The sequence below is a fragment of the Schistocerca piceifrons genome, chromosome 6 (genome assembly GCF_021461385.2).
Source record: "Schistocerca piceifrons isolate TAMUIC-IGC-003096 chromosome 6, iqSchPice1.1, whole genome shotgun sequence".
Classification (NCBI taxonomy): domain Eukaryota; kingdom Metazoa; phylum Arthropoda; class Insecta; order Orthoptera; family Acrididae; genus Schistocerca; species Schistocerca piceifrons.
The window spans coordinates 489,115,945-489,129,574 of record NC_060143.1 but is presented as its reverse complement, the minus strand read 5'-3'; the positions used below and the strand labels follow the sequence as shown (position 1 = coordinate 489,129,574).

Here is a 13,630-nt window from a genome sequence, read left to right as displayed (position 1 = left end):
CTTTTACCGCTGAAACGGTTGTTAGCCTTAAACGCCATGGACAAAGCGATCGTGATTTTAATTCTACCGCCTATTGCTGACCGCCGTTTTTGCGGATACACTGCACTTCACGAAGGTTTGGTTAGGTTAGGACATGAATTTAAATTCAAGGCTACAACACGCGTTGTCTGCCGCAGTTCGATCATTCTGCACTGAACATCAGCTGTCGACAGAGAATCTCCCACTTCCATCATAGCTCGCGGCAGCCGCTTCCCACATTGGTCAACGTTAGACGTTAAGAGCATAGAGAACGAGAACGGAAGTCAGCAGCAGATGTGGCAACACTGTAGCGACAAGTGACATAAGTAAATTATCAAGTACACTACTGGCCATTAAAATTGCTACACCAAGAAGAAATGCAGATGATAAACGGGTAGTCATTGGACAAATATATTACAATAGAACTGACATATGATTACATTTTCATGCAATTTGGGTGCATAGATCCTGAGAAATCAGTACACAGAAGAATCACCTCTTCCCGTAATAACGGCCTTGATACGCCTGGGCATTGAGTCAAACGGAGCTTGGATGGCGTGTACAGGTACAGCTGCCCATGCAGCTTCAACACAATACCACAGTTCATCAAGAGCAGTGACTGGAGTATTGTGACGAGCCAGTTGCTCGGCCACCATTGCCCAGACGTTTTCAATTGGTGAGACATCTGGAGAAAGTGCTGGCCAGGGTAGCAGTCGAACATTTTCTGTATTCAGAAACGTCTGTACAGGACCTGCAACATGCGGTCGTGCATTATCCTGCTGAAATGTGGGGTTTCGCAGGGATCGAATGAAGGATAGAAAATGGTTCAAATGGCTCTGAGCACTATGGGACTAAACTTCTAAGGTCATCAGTCCCCTAGAACTTAGAACTACTTAAACCTAACTGACCTAAGGACATCACACAACACCCAGCCATCACGAGGCAGAGAAAATCCCTGACCCCGCCGGGAATCGAACCCGGGAACCCGGGCGTGGGAAGCGAGAACGCTACCGCACGACCACGAGATGCGGGCGAATGAAGGATAGAGCCACGGGTAGTAACACATCTGAAATGTAACGTCCATTGTTCAAAGTGCCGTCAATGCGACAAGAGGTGACGGAGACGTGTAACCAATGGCACCCCATACCATCACGCCGGGCGTTACGCCAGTATGGCGATGACGAATACACGCTTCCAACGTGCGTTTACCGCCATGTCGCCAAACACGGATGCGACCTTCATGATGCTGTAAACAGAATCTGGATTCATCCGAAAAAATGACGTTTTGCCATTCGTGCACCCAGGTTCGTCGTTGAGTACACCATCGCAGGCGCTCCTCTCTGTGATGCAGCGTCAAGGGTAACCGCAGCCATGGTCTCCGAGCTGATAGTCCATACTGCTGCAAACGTCGTCGAACTGTTCGTGCAGATGGTTGTTGTCTTGCAAACGTCCCCATCTGTTCACTCAGGGATCGAGACGTGGCTGCACGATCAGCTACAGCCATGCGGATAAAATGCCTGTCATCTCGAGTGCAAGTGATACGACGCCGTTGGGATCCAGCTTGGCGTTCCGTATTACCCTCCTGAACCCACCGATTCCATATTCTGCTAACAGTCACTGGATCTCGACCAACGCGAGCAGCAATGTCGCGATAAGATAAACCGCAATCGCGATAGTCTACAATCCGACCTTTATCAAAGTAGGAAACGTGATGGTACGCATTTCTCCTCCTTACACGAGGCATCACAACAACGTCTCAGCAGGCAACGCCGGTTGACTGCTGTTTGTGTATGAGAAATCGGTTGGAAACTTTCCTGATGTGAGCACGTTGTAGGTGTCGCCACCGGGCCAACCTTGTGTTAATGCTCTGAAAAGGTAATATTTGCATATCTACATCTACATCTACATCTACATCTACATCCATACTCCGCAAGCCACCTGATGGTGTGTGGTGGAGGGTACCTTGAGTACCTCTATCGGTTCTCCCTTCTATTCCAGTCTCGGATTATTCGTGGAAAGAAGGACTGTCGGTATGCCTCTGTGTGGGCTCTCTCTGATTTTATCCTGGTGGTCTCTTCGCGAGATATACGCAGGAGGGAGCAATATACTGTTTGACTACTCGATAAAGGTATGTTCTGGAAACTTCATCAATAGCCCGTGCCGAGCTACTGAGCGTCTCTCCTGCAGAGTCTTCTACTGGAGTTTATCCATCATCTCCGTAACGCTTTCGCGATTACCAAATGATCCTGTAACGAAGCGCGCTGCTCTCCGTTGGATCCTCTCTGTCTCTTCTATCAACCCTATCTGGTACGGATCCCACACCGCTGAGCAGCATTCAAGCAGTGGGCGAACAAGCGTACTGTAAACTACTTCCTTTGTTTTCGGATTGCATTTCCTTAGGATTCTTCCAATGAATCTCAGTCTGGCATCTCCTTTACCGACGATCAACTTTATATTATCATTCCATTTTAAATGACTCCTAATGCGTACTGCCAGATAATTTATGGAATTAACTGCTTCCAGTTGCTGACCTGCTATATCTTTCTTTCTATGTATTCGCAGCATATTACACTTGTCTACATTGAGATTCAATTGCCATTGCCTGCACCATGCGTCAATATCACAGCATCTTCTTCCTGTCGGTAAAATATCGCGTCTGTAGCACGTCATCTTCATGGTGTAGCATTTTTAATGGCCAGTAGTGTAATATGGGAAAATAGAAATCTGGCCTGGAGAATGTGCGATGGTACCTGCAGTACGCCTAGGATGATGGTTGCGGTCTTAGGTGACAGGGAGCCGCCAGCTTCGTTGAAGATGAAGACTGCGTAGCTGTCGACGCAGAAGGTGCCGCAGAACTGCTGGTTGAGGAACAGCAGGAGGACGATGGCGACGGCCACGAGGGTGGCCCGGCAGCGGAGGAGCTCGCACAGCGGCCGGCCCTGCTTGGAGCCGCCCGCGTCCAGCGAGGCCTGGATGCACGCCATCTGGCGCTCCACCTCCTCCTCGGAGATTCCGCGTCGGAGCCACCGCAGCGCCTGCCAGTAGGTTCACGTCATCGATCGTTCACACGTTCCATTTACTTGCATAACGATTACTGGCGCGCACTTCTGCTTTTCACTTCGTAAACCGTAGATCGGTTCCCGCATTTTCTCTGCTACATCGAATACACATAGGTCCCGCTGCCCCCTCCCTTTGGTCTTTCGAGCGAATCTACATTAGCCAATGAATAGCGAGGGCGCGGTCGCCTTACTTCGACAGACTTGTCTTCGAAATGAGGAAGTGGAAGTTAGAGTGTAGCAGTCTTTGGGGGAAAACAAGGAGGGAGGAGAGGAAAAAACGAAAAGGGGGGGGAACGAAAGGAGGGAGAGGACTCATAAGGGGAGAGAGGGGCAGGGCAGACGCGAGAGGGAATGGGAAAAGGCAGATAGGGGAAATGCAAAAGGACTTGGGGGAGAGAAGGGGGCAGAGAGAGGGGAGGTGGGGAAAAAAGAGGATGGAAGGGGGGAGAGGGGGCCTGGGAAAAGGACCGACGAATGGAGGGGGAGTGAGGATCAGAGTTGATAGGAGGGATAAATGGAGGGAGAGAGGCCATCATATGGGAGGGGGAGTTGATGGAAGCCACCTTGGGAAAGGAGATGAAGGGTGTAGAGATGGAGGGTAGGGGGGACACGACAGTGTGGCAGGGCGCGGGGCGGGAGAGGAGAGGAGCAACCAGGGGGTGAGGGGGATTAAGGCGGCGGGAGGTGTAGAGGATGCGGATATGTTCGAGGAATAGGAGCAAATGCAGGAAAGGAATGAGGTCATAGAGGATCCGCTTGGGGGACGGGAGGTGTATACGGAAGGCGAGGCGGAGTGCATGACGCTCAAGGATCTGGAGGGACTTATAGAATTTGGGGGGGGGGCAGATATCCAGGCGGGACTGGCATAACAGAGGATGGGACGGATTAAGGATTTGTAGCTGTGGAGGATGGTAGCGGGGTGCAACCCCCATGTCCGCCCAGAGAGGAGTTTGAGGAGTCAGAGGCGGTTGTGGGCTTTAGATTGGATGGAGCGGAGATGAGGGATCCAGGTGAGGTGACGGTCAATGGTGAGGCCAAGGTAGGTGAGGGTGTTTGTTGTTGTGGTCGCGATCACGCAAACAGTTCTGGCCAGGGTGCCTATTCTGTATCTTTCCGCTATTGTGCCGGTCGTTTCGGTACTCAAGAGCACCGAACGGTCTAGTACTCGAATTAGAGCCCCTGCGTTATTCAGTATGCATTTCGGAAGCGATACCGTTCGGGTCTAGAGAACCGAAGCGCTGTAGTCGGATCGCGACGCGCAAGCCAATCAAAAGCAAGCGGCCCCCTATGCGCACTGCAGCACGCACAGCGCCATGAACACAAAGCGGCTAGCAGACGACACAGGCGCGATATTCTTCCAAGTACCGAAAAAAAAGCGTATTTGACTGTATTCTGTAGATTGTCGTAAATGCTGCATTATGTCATCCTATTCTCATTCACACTGACATCGTGTTTAGGATTTTGCGTTTCGGAAAATGAGTTAAAAAAAGTATGTAGTACCACATTGTACTAATACATCTATAAAAACACCCGAAAAATTGATTTCTGAGAGTTTCAGAGAATAAGAAGATAAACAGAATGTGGTTATAACTCGCTCCTAGAGATCCAAATGACTAAGTAGCCCAATTCCCTATATGATACATCAACAATTTGGGTCTTAAAAACAAAATTGAAAAAAAAAACGCATTTTCGAGAGCTCCTGCAGTTCGTCCAAATTTATAACATGTTTCTCATGAATGAAAATGTTTCGTGTATGGTGCTACAGTCTAAAAATATTATGGCAGAGATCTTTCATCTCTGTCTACTGTTGTTGAGGATTCGATAGCAAATAAATACTTGTGACAAGCAAGATTATGGTTCAAATGGTTCAAATGGCTCTGAGCACTATGCGACTTAACTTCTGAGGTCATCAGTCGCCTAGAACTTAGAACTAATTGAACCTAACTAACTTAAGGACATCACACTTATCCATGCCCGAGGCAGGATTCGAACCTGCGACCGTAGCGGTCACGCGGTTCCAGACAGAAGCGCCTAGAACCGCACGGCCACACCGGCCGGCCAGCAAGATTATGAAGATGACTGCTGCTACTTACATTCCCAGTATTTTAAGTTGTTTTCTTACATTCCTGTCTAACCGCATACTCGGAAATCGCTACATTTTCGGAAAGAATGGTGAATTACTTCTGAGAAGAAAAAAATATAAAGGTCAATCTCTGTTGTTTCACTCACAGAAATTTCATATTTCGATTTTTAAACACACAGAAATCACGAAATCATTACTGAGGAAGTGCGCTCTTACATGTGAGTAATAACAAATATTGCAGAAAAATCTTCACTTACGTGAATAACATTGTCTTAGAACGTGTTGCATATATGAAGAGGGAAAAAATATTTTGTACCCCATCCGTGCTCGAAGCCGTGGCCTTTCGTATCGCATACCCGCGCGCTAATCTCTTAGCCACGCCAAACAACAGTAAAGTACAGCTCAATTTTTGTACTATTGCGGAGAGGAACGTAGGCTGACTTCGTTGCCAAACGGTGCTGCGTAAGTCAGAAATGCGTGATAGTTTTGAAGGTTTCCAATATCAGGCTTCACATAATTGCTTTCCATTGTTAAAGTTCTAAACACGTTTAGATACTTACTAACTAAACCATTTGTGGGAAAAAGTACACAAAGTCTCTAGTAACGTCAGTTCACACTCATGTAATATACGTAAGTAGAGCCGATGTCTCGATATTTAATGGTCTTTAAACTCTTATTTGCATAAAAAGTAACACGTATTTTGAAAGAATATTGACCTAAAACTTTTTTTTGATGTAATCATTCACAATAACAACGTAACCTAACCATATTTCTAACAAAGGAAAATACTCTATTATGAACTCACTTTCCCACGCCCGGGTTCCCGAGTTCGATTCCCGGCGGGGTCAGGGATTTTCTCTGCCTTGTGATGACTAGGTGTTGAGTGCTGTCCTTAGGTTAGTTAGGTTTAAGTAGTTCTAAGTTGTAGGGGACTGATGACCATAGATGTTAAGTCCCATAGTGCTCAGAGACATTTGAGCCATTTATGAACTCACTTTCCAACTGGATGCGTCCTCTGGTGATTCTTTAGTAACACAATCACTAAATCCAAAGCTAAAACCTCTAAATATGTTTAAAATAACAAATTATTGGTGTACATAAACCACTGCTCACCGATCGACAGGGCAACACCGAAATCCAAAACCTCTCATTACAATTGTCGTAACATCGGTGGGAGAACCGTTCGGTAACAGGTCTCAGAAGCTTACTGAATATTATATTTCGACAAAGAACCGAAAATGACGTCACTACCTAGGCTAACCTACTACACCGATCGGTATGAACGGTACAGAATAGGGCCCCATGGCATGGTCGCTAGAAGTTGCACGTGATGGTCAGACAGTTGTCTGACTTACACAGAGTTGGCAAAAGTCATGGTAAAGCGTTAAGCACGTATACAGATGGCAGTGGTGTCGAGTACACAAGATATAAAAGATTCGTGCAATGGCAGAGCTGTGAGTCGTTCTCAGGTGAGTCGTGTGAAAAGGTTTGCGACGTGATTCTGGACGCACGACAGGAATTCACAGACATTGAACGCGGAATGGCAATTAGAGTTAGACGCCTGGGACATTGCATTTCGGAAATCATTAAGGAATTCAGTATTCCGATATCCAAAATGTCAAGAGTATGTCGAGAATACCAAATTTCAAGCATTCCCTCTCACTGCAGACAATGCAGTGACCGACGGGATCCACTTAACGACCGAGAGCAGCGGCGTTTGCGTGAGTTGTCAGTTCTGACAGACAAGCAACCCTGCGTGAAACAGCCGCAGTAATCAATGTCGGACGTACGACGAACGATTTCAATTGGTACGAGCTGATGGTAGGGTTCTAGTGTGGCGCAGACCCCACGAAGCCAAGTTGTCAACAATGCACTGTGCAAGTTCGGGGTGGCTCCACGATGGTGCGGGCTCTGTTTACATGGGAGGGACTGAACCGCAATGCTTCTGTTCGGCTGCTTGGGGGTCATCTGCAGCCATCCACGACTACATGTTCTCAGACAACGATGGAATATTTATGGATGACAATGCGCCATGTCACCGTGCCACAGTTGTTCGCGATTGGTTTGAAGAACATTCTGGAATGTTGGAGCGAATGATTTGGCCACTCAGATCGCCCGATATGATTCCGATCGAACATTTATGGAACACAATGGAGGGATCACTTGGTGTACAAAATCCTACATGGGCAACACTTTCGCAATTATGGACATCTGTAAAGGTGGCAAGGGTTAATATTTCTGCAGGGGCTTGCAACGATTTGTTGAGTCAGTACCACGTCGAGTTTCTGCACTACGCCCGGCAAAACGAGGTGCCACATGATATTAGGGGGTATCCCACGACTTTTGTAATCTCAGTGTAAAGTGGTAATGAGTATCGCTGCGACAAGATGCACTGAAATCAGCAAAGGAAGCTATGCATGAGTGCAGTAAGACGTGAGAAAAAAAAAAAAAACATATAATGCTCTTCACTGTCTACTTAGCAACAAAAGCTAAAGTGTACTATTTTCTTGCTACTTGGCGTGTTTCATGGAGCTGTGTGATAGGTTAGGTCTTCTTGTCGAATATGTATAGTCTATTGCAGTCAGAGAGGGAAGCTGGTAGTAGTATCGGCGGAGGCAGCAGAAGTGTGCTCCCTGACGCCGTTGGATAAGCAGCTGCAGCAGCAAGTCGTTTACCCCTGTCTTATTTATTTGTTACATAGTTTAATTCTTAGTTTCTTTGCGTGTTTTTGGGTACTTGCATTGTTTAATTCATAAATTTCAGGCCTATTATAGTATTTGAGAGTTGTAGCATCGCGCTTTAGTGTTTACTTCGTAAATTCTTACTTAAATTGAGTGTGAGTTTCGTATAGGAGGTGTAATTTCGAGTTTTAGTTACTGTAATCGTAAATTCAGGCAGATTGTAGCGCAGTCGTTAGGCATTTGTACAGGTTAGTTCATACATTCTTTGCGTGTCTCCCTTGCGTTATCTAGGCACGGACTCGTCTTTCAGTAACTGTTGTTCAACATCGATTAGAATGGACAGGGACTGTGATTGCTGTGTTCGGATAAGGGCTGAGTTGGCATCCCTTCGCTCACAGCTGCGAGTGGCGCTGACTTCGGTCGCGCAGCTTGAGGCTGTTGCCAATGGGCACCACTGTGGGGAGCCGGACTTGGGTTTCACGGGGATGTCAACCTCGTCCCGTCTGTCCCCAGATCGGTCTGCAGCTGTGGTTGCCCCGGTTGCTGCTCGCAGTGGGGCTGAGCCCTCGCCTGTGGTTGATTGGGAGGTCGTTCCAAGGCGTGGCAGGCAGCGAAAGACGTCCCCGGAGGCTGATCAGAAAGCCTCCCCGGTGCGTCTGACAAACAGGTATCAGGCACTGTCTCTGGCTGAGCCAGATACAGCTGCCTGCCCTGTTTTAGAGGATGATTCTCAGCCTTCAAGGTCCGGGCAATCGCAGAGGGTGGGCTTATTGGTAGTTGGGAGCTCCAATGTTAGGCGCGTAATGGGTCTCCTTAGGGATCTGGCGGCTAAGGAGGGGAAGAAATTCAGTGTGCACTCCGTGTGCATTCCGGGTGGAGTCATTCCTGATGTGGAAAGGGTCCTTCCGGATGCCATGAAGAGCACAGGGTGCAGCTAGCTGCAGGTGGTGGCACATGTAGGCACTAATGACGTGTGTCGCTTTGGATCTGAGGAAATTCTCTCTGGATTCCAGCGGCTATCTGATTTGGTGAAGGCTGCCGGTCTTGCTTACGAGATGAAGGCAGAGCTCACCATCTGCAGCATCGTTGACAGAACCGACTGCGGACCTTTGGTGCAGAGCTGGGTGGAGAGTCTGAATCAGAGGCTCAGACGGTTTTGCGACCGTGTTGGCTGCAGATTCCTTGACTTGCGCCATAGGGTTGTGGGGTTTCGGGTTCCGCTGAATAGGTCAGGAGTTCACCACACTCAGCTGGCGGCTACACGTGTAGCGGAGTCTGTGTGGCGTGGACTGGGCGGTTTTTTAGGTTAGAAGGCCTCGGGAAAGTTCGGGGTGGGCTGCAATCTCAAAGGGTGCATGGCAAATACAGGACGTGCTTGGATCAAGGAACAGTCGGAATTGTAGTTGTAAATTGTTGTAGTTGTGCTGGGAAAGTCCCTGAGCTTCAAGCGCTAATAGAAAGCACAGAAGCTGAAATCGTTATAGGTACAGAAAGCTGGCTAAAGCCTGAAATAAGTTCTGCAGAAATTTTTACGAAGTCTCAGACGGTGTTCAGGAAAGATAGATTAGGCAGAATTGGTGGTGGAGTGTTTGTGTCTGTCAGTAGTGGTTTATCTTGTAGTGAAGTCGAAGTAGATACTCCGTGCGAATTGGTATGGGTGGAGGTTATACTTAACAGCCGAACTAAGTTAATAATTGGCTCCTTCTACCGACCCCCAGACTCCGATGATATAGTTGCTGAACGGTTCAGAGAAAATTTGAGTCTCGTAACAAATAAATACCCCACTCATACAGTTATAGTTGGTGGGGACTTCAACCTTCCCTCGATATGTTGGCAAAAATACTTGTTCAAAACCGGTGGTAGGCAGAAAACATCTTCCGAGATTGTCCTAAATGCTTTCTCCGAAAATTATTTCGAGCAGTTAGTCCACGAACCCATGTGAATTGTTAATGGTTGCGAAAACACACTTGACCTCTTAACCACAAACAATCCAGAGCTAATAGCATCATGACTGATGCAGGGATTAGTGATCACAGGGTCGTTGTAGCTAGGCTCAATACCGTATCTTCCAAACCCACCAGAAACAAACGCAAAATAATTTTATTTATAAAAGCGGATAAAGTGTCACTAGAAGCCCTCCTAAGAGACAATCTCCATTCCTTCCGAACTGACTATGCAAATATAGACGAGATTTGGCTCAAATTCAAAGATATAGTAGCAACAACAATTGAGAGATTCATACCTCATAAATTGGTAAGAGATGGAACTGATCCCCCATGGTACACAAAACAGGTCCGAAAGCTGTTGCAGAGGCAACGGAAAAAGCATGCGAAGTTCAGAAGAACGCGAAATCCCGAAGATTGGCTAAAATTTACAGACGCGCGAAATTTGGCGCGGACTTCAATGCGAGATGCCTTTAATAGGTTCCACAACGAAACATTGTCTCGAAATTTGGTAGAAAATCCGAAGAAATTCTGGTCGTATGTGAAGTACACAAGCGGCAACACGCAGTCAATACCTTCGTTGCGCAGTGCCGATGGTACTGTTACCGACGACTGTGCCGCTAAAGCGGAGTTATTGAACGCAATTTTCCGAAATCCCTTCACCAGGGAAGACGAATGGAATATTCCAGACTTTGAAACACGAACAGCTGTAGCATGAGTTTCTTAGAAGTAGATACCTTAGGGGTTGCGAAGCAACTCAAATCGCTTGATACGGGCAAGTCTTCAGGTCCAGATTGTAGACCGATTAGGTTCGTTTCAGATTACGCTGATACAATAGCTCCCTACTTTGCAATTATATACAACCGCTCGATCACCGATAGATCTGTACCTACAGATTGGAAAATTGCGCAGGTCGCATCAGTGTTTAAGAAGGGTAGTAGGAGTAATCCATCTAACTACAGACCTATATCATTGACGTCGGTTTGCAGTAGGGTTTTGGAGCATATACTGTATTCAAACATTATGAATCACTTCGAAGGGAACGATCTATTGATACGTGATCAGCATGGTTTCAGAAAACATCGTTCTTGTGCATCGCAGCTAGCTCTTTATTCGCACGAAGTAATGGCCGCTATCGACAGGGGATCTCAGGTTGATTCCGTATTTCTAGATTTCTGGAAAGCTTTTGACACCGTTCCTCACAAACGACTTCTAATCAAGCTGCCGGCCTATAGGGTATCGCCTCAGTTGTGCGACTGGATTCATGATTTCCTGTCAGGAAGGTCGCAGTTCGTAGTAATAGACGGCAAATCATCGAGTAAAACTGAAGTGATATCAGGTGTTCCCCAGGGAAGCGTCCTGGGACCTCTGCTGTTCCTGATCTATATAAATGACCTGGGTAACAATCTGAGCAGTTCTCTTAGGTTGTTCGCAGATGATGCTGTAATTTACCGTCTAGTAAGGTCAACCTAAGACCAGTATCAGTTGCAAAGCGATTTAGAAAAGATTGCTGTACGGTGTGGCAGGTGGCAGTTGACGCTAAATAACGAAAAGTGTGAGGTGATCCACGTGAGTTCCAAAAGAAATCCGTTGGAATTCGATTACTTGATAAATAGTACAATTCTCAAGGCTGTCAATTCAACTAAGTACCTGGGTGTTAAAATTACGAAGAACTTCAGTTGGAAAGACCACCTAGATCATATTGTGGGGAAGGCGAGCCAAAGGTTGCGTTTTATTGGCAGGACACTTAGAAGATGCGACAAGTCTACTAAAGAGACAGCTTACACTACACTCGTTCGTCCTCTGTTAGAATATTGCTGCGCGGTGTGGGATGCTTACCAGGTGGGATTGACGGAGGACATCGACAGGGTGCAAAAAAGGGCAGCTCGTTTTGTATTATCACGTAATAGGGGAGAGAGTGCGGCAGGTATGATACGCGAGTTGGGATGGAAGTCATTAAAGCAAAGACGTTTTTCGTCACGGCGAGACCTATTTACGAAATTTCAGTCACCAACTTTCTCTTCCGAATGCGAAAATATTTTGTTGAGCCCAACCTAAATAGGTAGGAATGATCATCAAAACAAAATAAGAGAAATCAGAGCCCGAACAGAAAGGTTTAGGTGTTCATTTTTCCCGCGCGCTGTTCGGGAGTGGAATGGTAGAGAGATAGCATGATTGTGGTTCGATGAACCCTCTGCCAAGCACTTAAATGTGAATTGCAGAGTAGTCATGTAGATGTAGATGTAGTTGTAGAAGAGAGTAGCCAGGCAGGGCCAAGCACAGTTATCCGAAGTAGTTGCAGCGCAGTTGATGGAATTCTGCTCTTTTTGCTAAGGACTTCTACATGTCGTGTTGTGGATGTGGGCTCAGCTACTACTGACAGATTCATTTTAAGTACACGGAACGGTGCTACTCAGTCACCGTATTTGTGTATAGACTTGATCTTTTCGTGGTTACAGTTCTTTCAGAGCAAGCATATAAGGAATTGTAACTGTTTTCTGAATAAAATCAGAAGTTGTAAAACACTCACAGTGTTTGTCATTTCAGTACTTATTCCTTGTCTTACCCTTTATAACGAGGCAAGTAATGTTGTTCACGTTTTACATCCTCATAGAGACGCTACTAGCACGAAATCTGAACAGATATCGTGTGAAACGTGCCTGCCAACTTTCACTAATGTCGCACAGCACCATCTTGGTGTTTATCAAGGAAGATCACCAAACAGTAGTACGTATTTGAGAAGTTATTTTACTTTATTTTGAAAATCAGTTTCAGCGTTTCAGTATGCCACCTTATAGGCCCTTTATATTAAAACAAATATAGGTGTAGTGCATATCAAGGTATACCACAGTTGATTTTACAGAAAATGAAGCATAATGACAAATGTTCTTAAAACCTACAAAATACAGTTAGCAGCGTTAAGGCATGTACCTGTGCGCGTACAGCACAACAGTGTAGGATATGTACACATACTGGTTAGCAACGTAACTATTTTAACATCACAAAGTTATAACAGAACATGCCAAACATCACAAAAGAAAAAAACAGACATTATGTAATCAGAAGCACAAATGAGCAAAGTTTTCTTGAAACAAAAACCTGCATAATTCTTATAGATGAGAAAAACCCTAGTCTGTCCTCATTCGAAGTAAAACATCGCGGTATAATCCATGAAGGACAGGATAGTGTGCATATCCATCGCCTGCGTATTATCACTACTGATGATGTATCAGAATTAGTTGTCACAACATCAAAAACAAAACCAGAAGCAAAACCCAACGGCAGGCGACATATTAAGTGGAAAACGGTATGCAAAGAACATGCGAGGAACATTTATAAAATGACTCGAGAGCATATTAATACAGCAAATCAAAATAAAAAGATATGCCTTGTTGTCCAATACATGAATTAATATGCGGGCAAAAACAAGTGTGTAGCAAACAAGGATCTCAGACCCATATCGTTAAGAGGATATGATAATGTAATACTATTTCCCTGGGAGCATAAGGTATCACACTATCGACCCAGCTATAAAATGACGGCCCATCCAAATAGGAACTGACGCATTGCAAGCTATATCGCGACAGGTAGTGCGGAAACGGAGCAAGCTAAAAGTAAGGTAAGTGTGCGAAGATCAACAGGACACCAAAGTATAAGCCCAATAATTGAGAAACGTCCTGGCACAAAAAGCAGTGTCTGTGTGTGTGTGTGTCTGTGTGTGTGTGTGTGTCTGTGTGTCTGTGTGTCTGTGTGTGTGTGTGTGTGTGTGTGTGTGTGTGTGTGTGTGTGTGTGTGAGGGGGGAGGGGGGGACAGTGAGTGAAAAAACTGAGTTGTTAAATTGAGCC

At 46.1% G+C, this 13,630-nt stretch overlaps 1 protein-coding gene across 1 annotated transcript in view; it reads right to left on the bottom strand.

Annotated features, from left to right (window-relative positions):
• LOC124803411 (facilitated trehalose transporter Tret1-2 homolog) overlaps positions 1 to 13,630 on the bottom strand; it is a 72,662-nt gene that overhangs the window by 16,454 nt on the left and 42,578 nt on the right. The window contains exon 3 of the mRNA XM_047264596.1: positions 2,769 to 3,053. Within this exon, the coding sequence (XP_047120552.1) occupies positions 2,769 to 3,053 (285 nt within the window). The remainder of the gene's footprint in view (positions 1 to 2,768; positions 3,054 to 13,630) is intronic.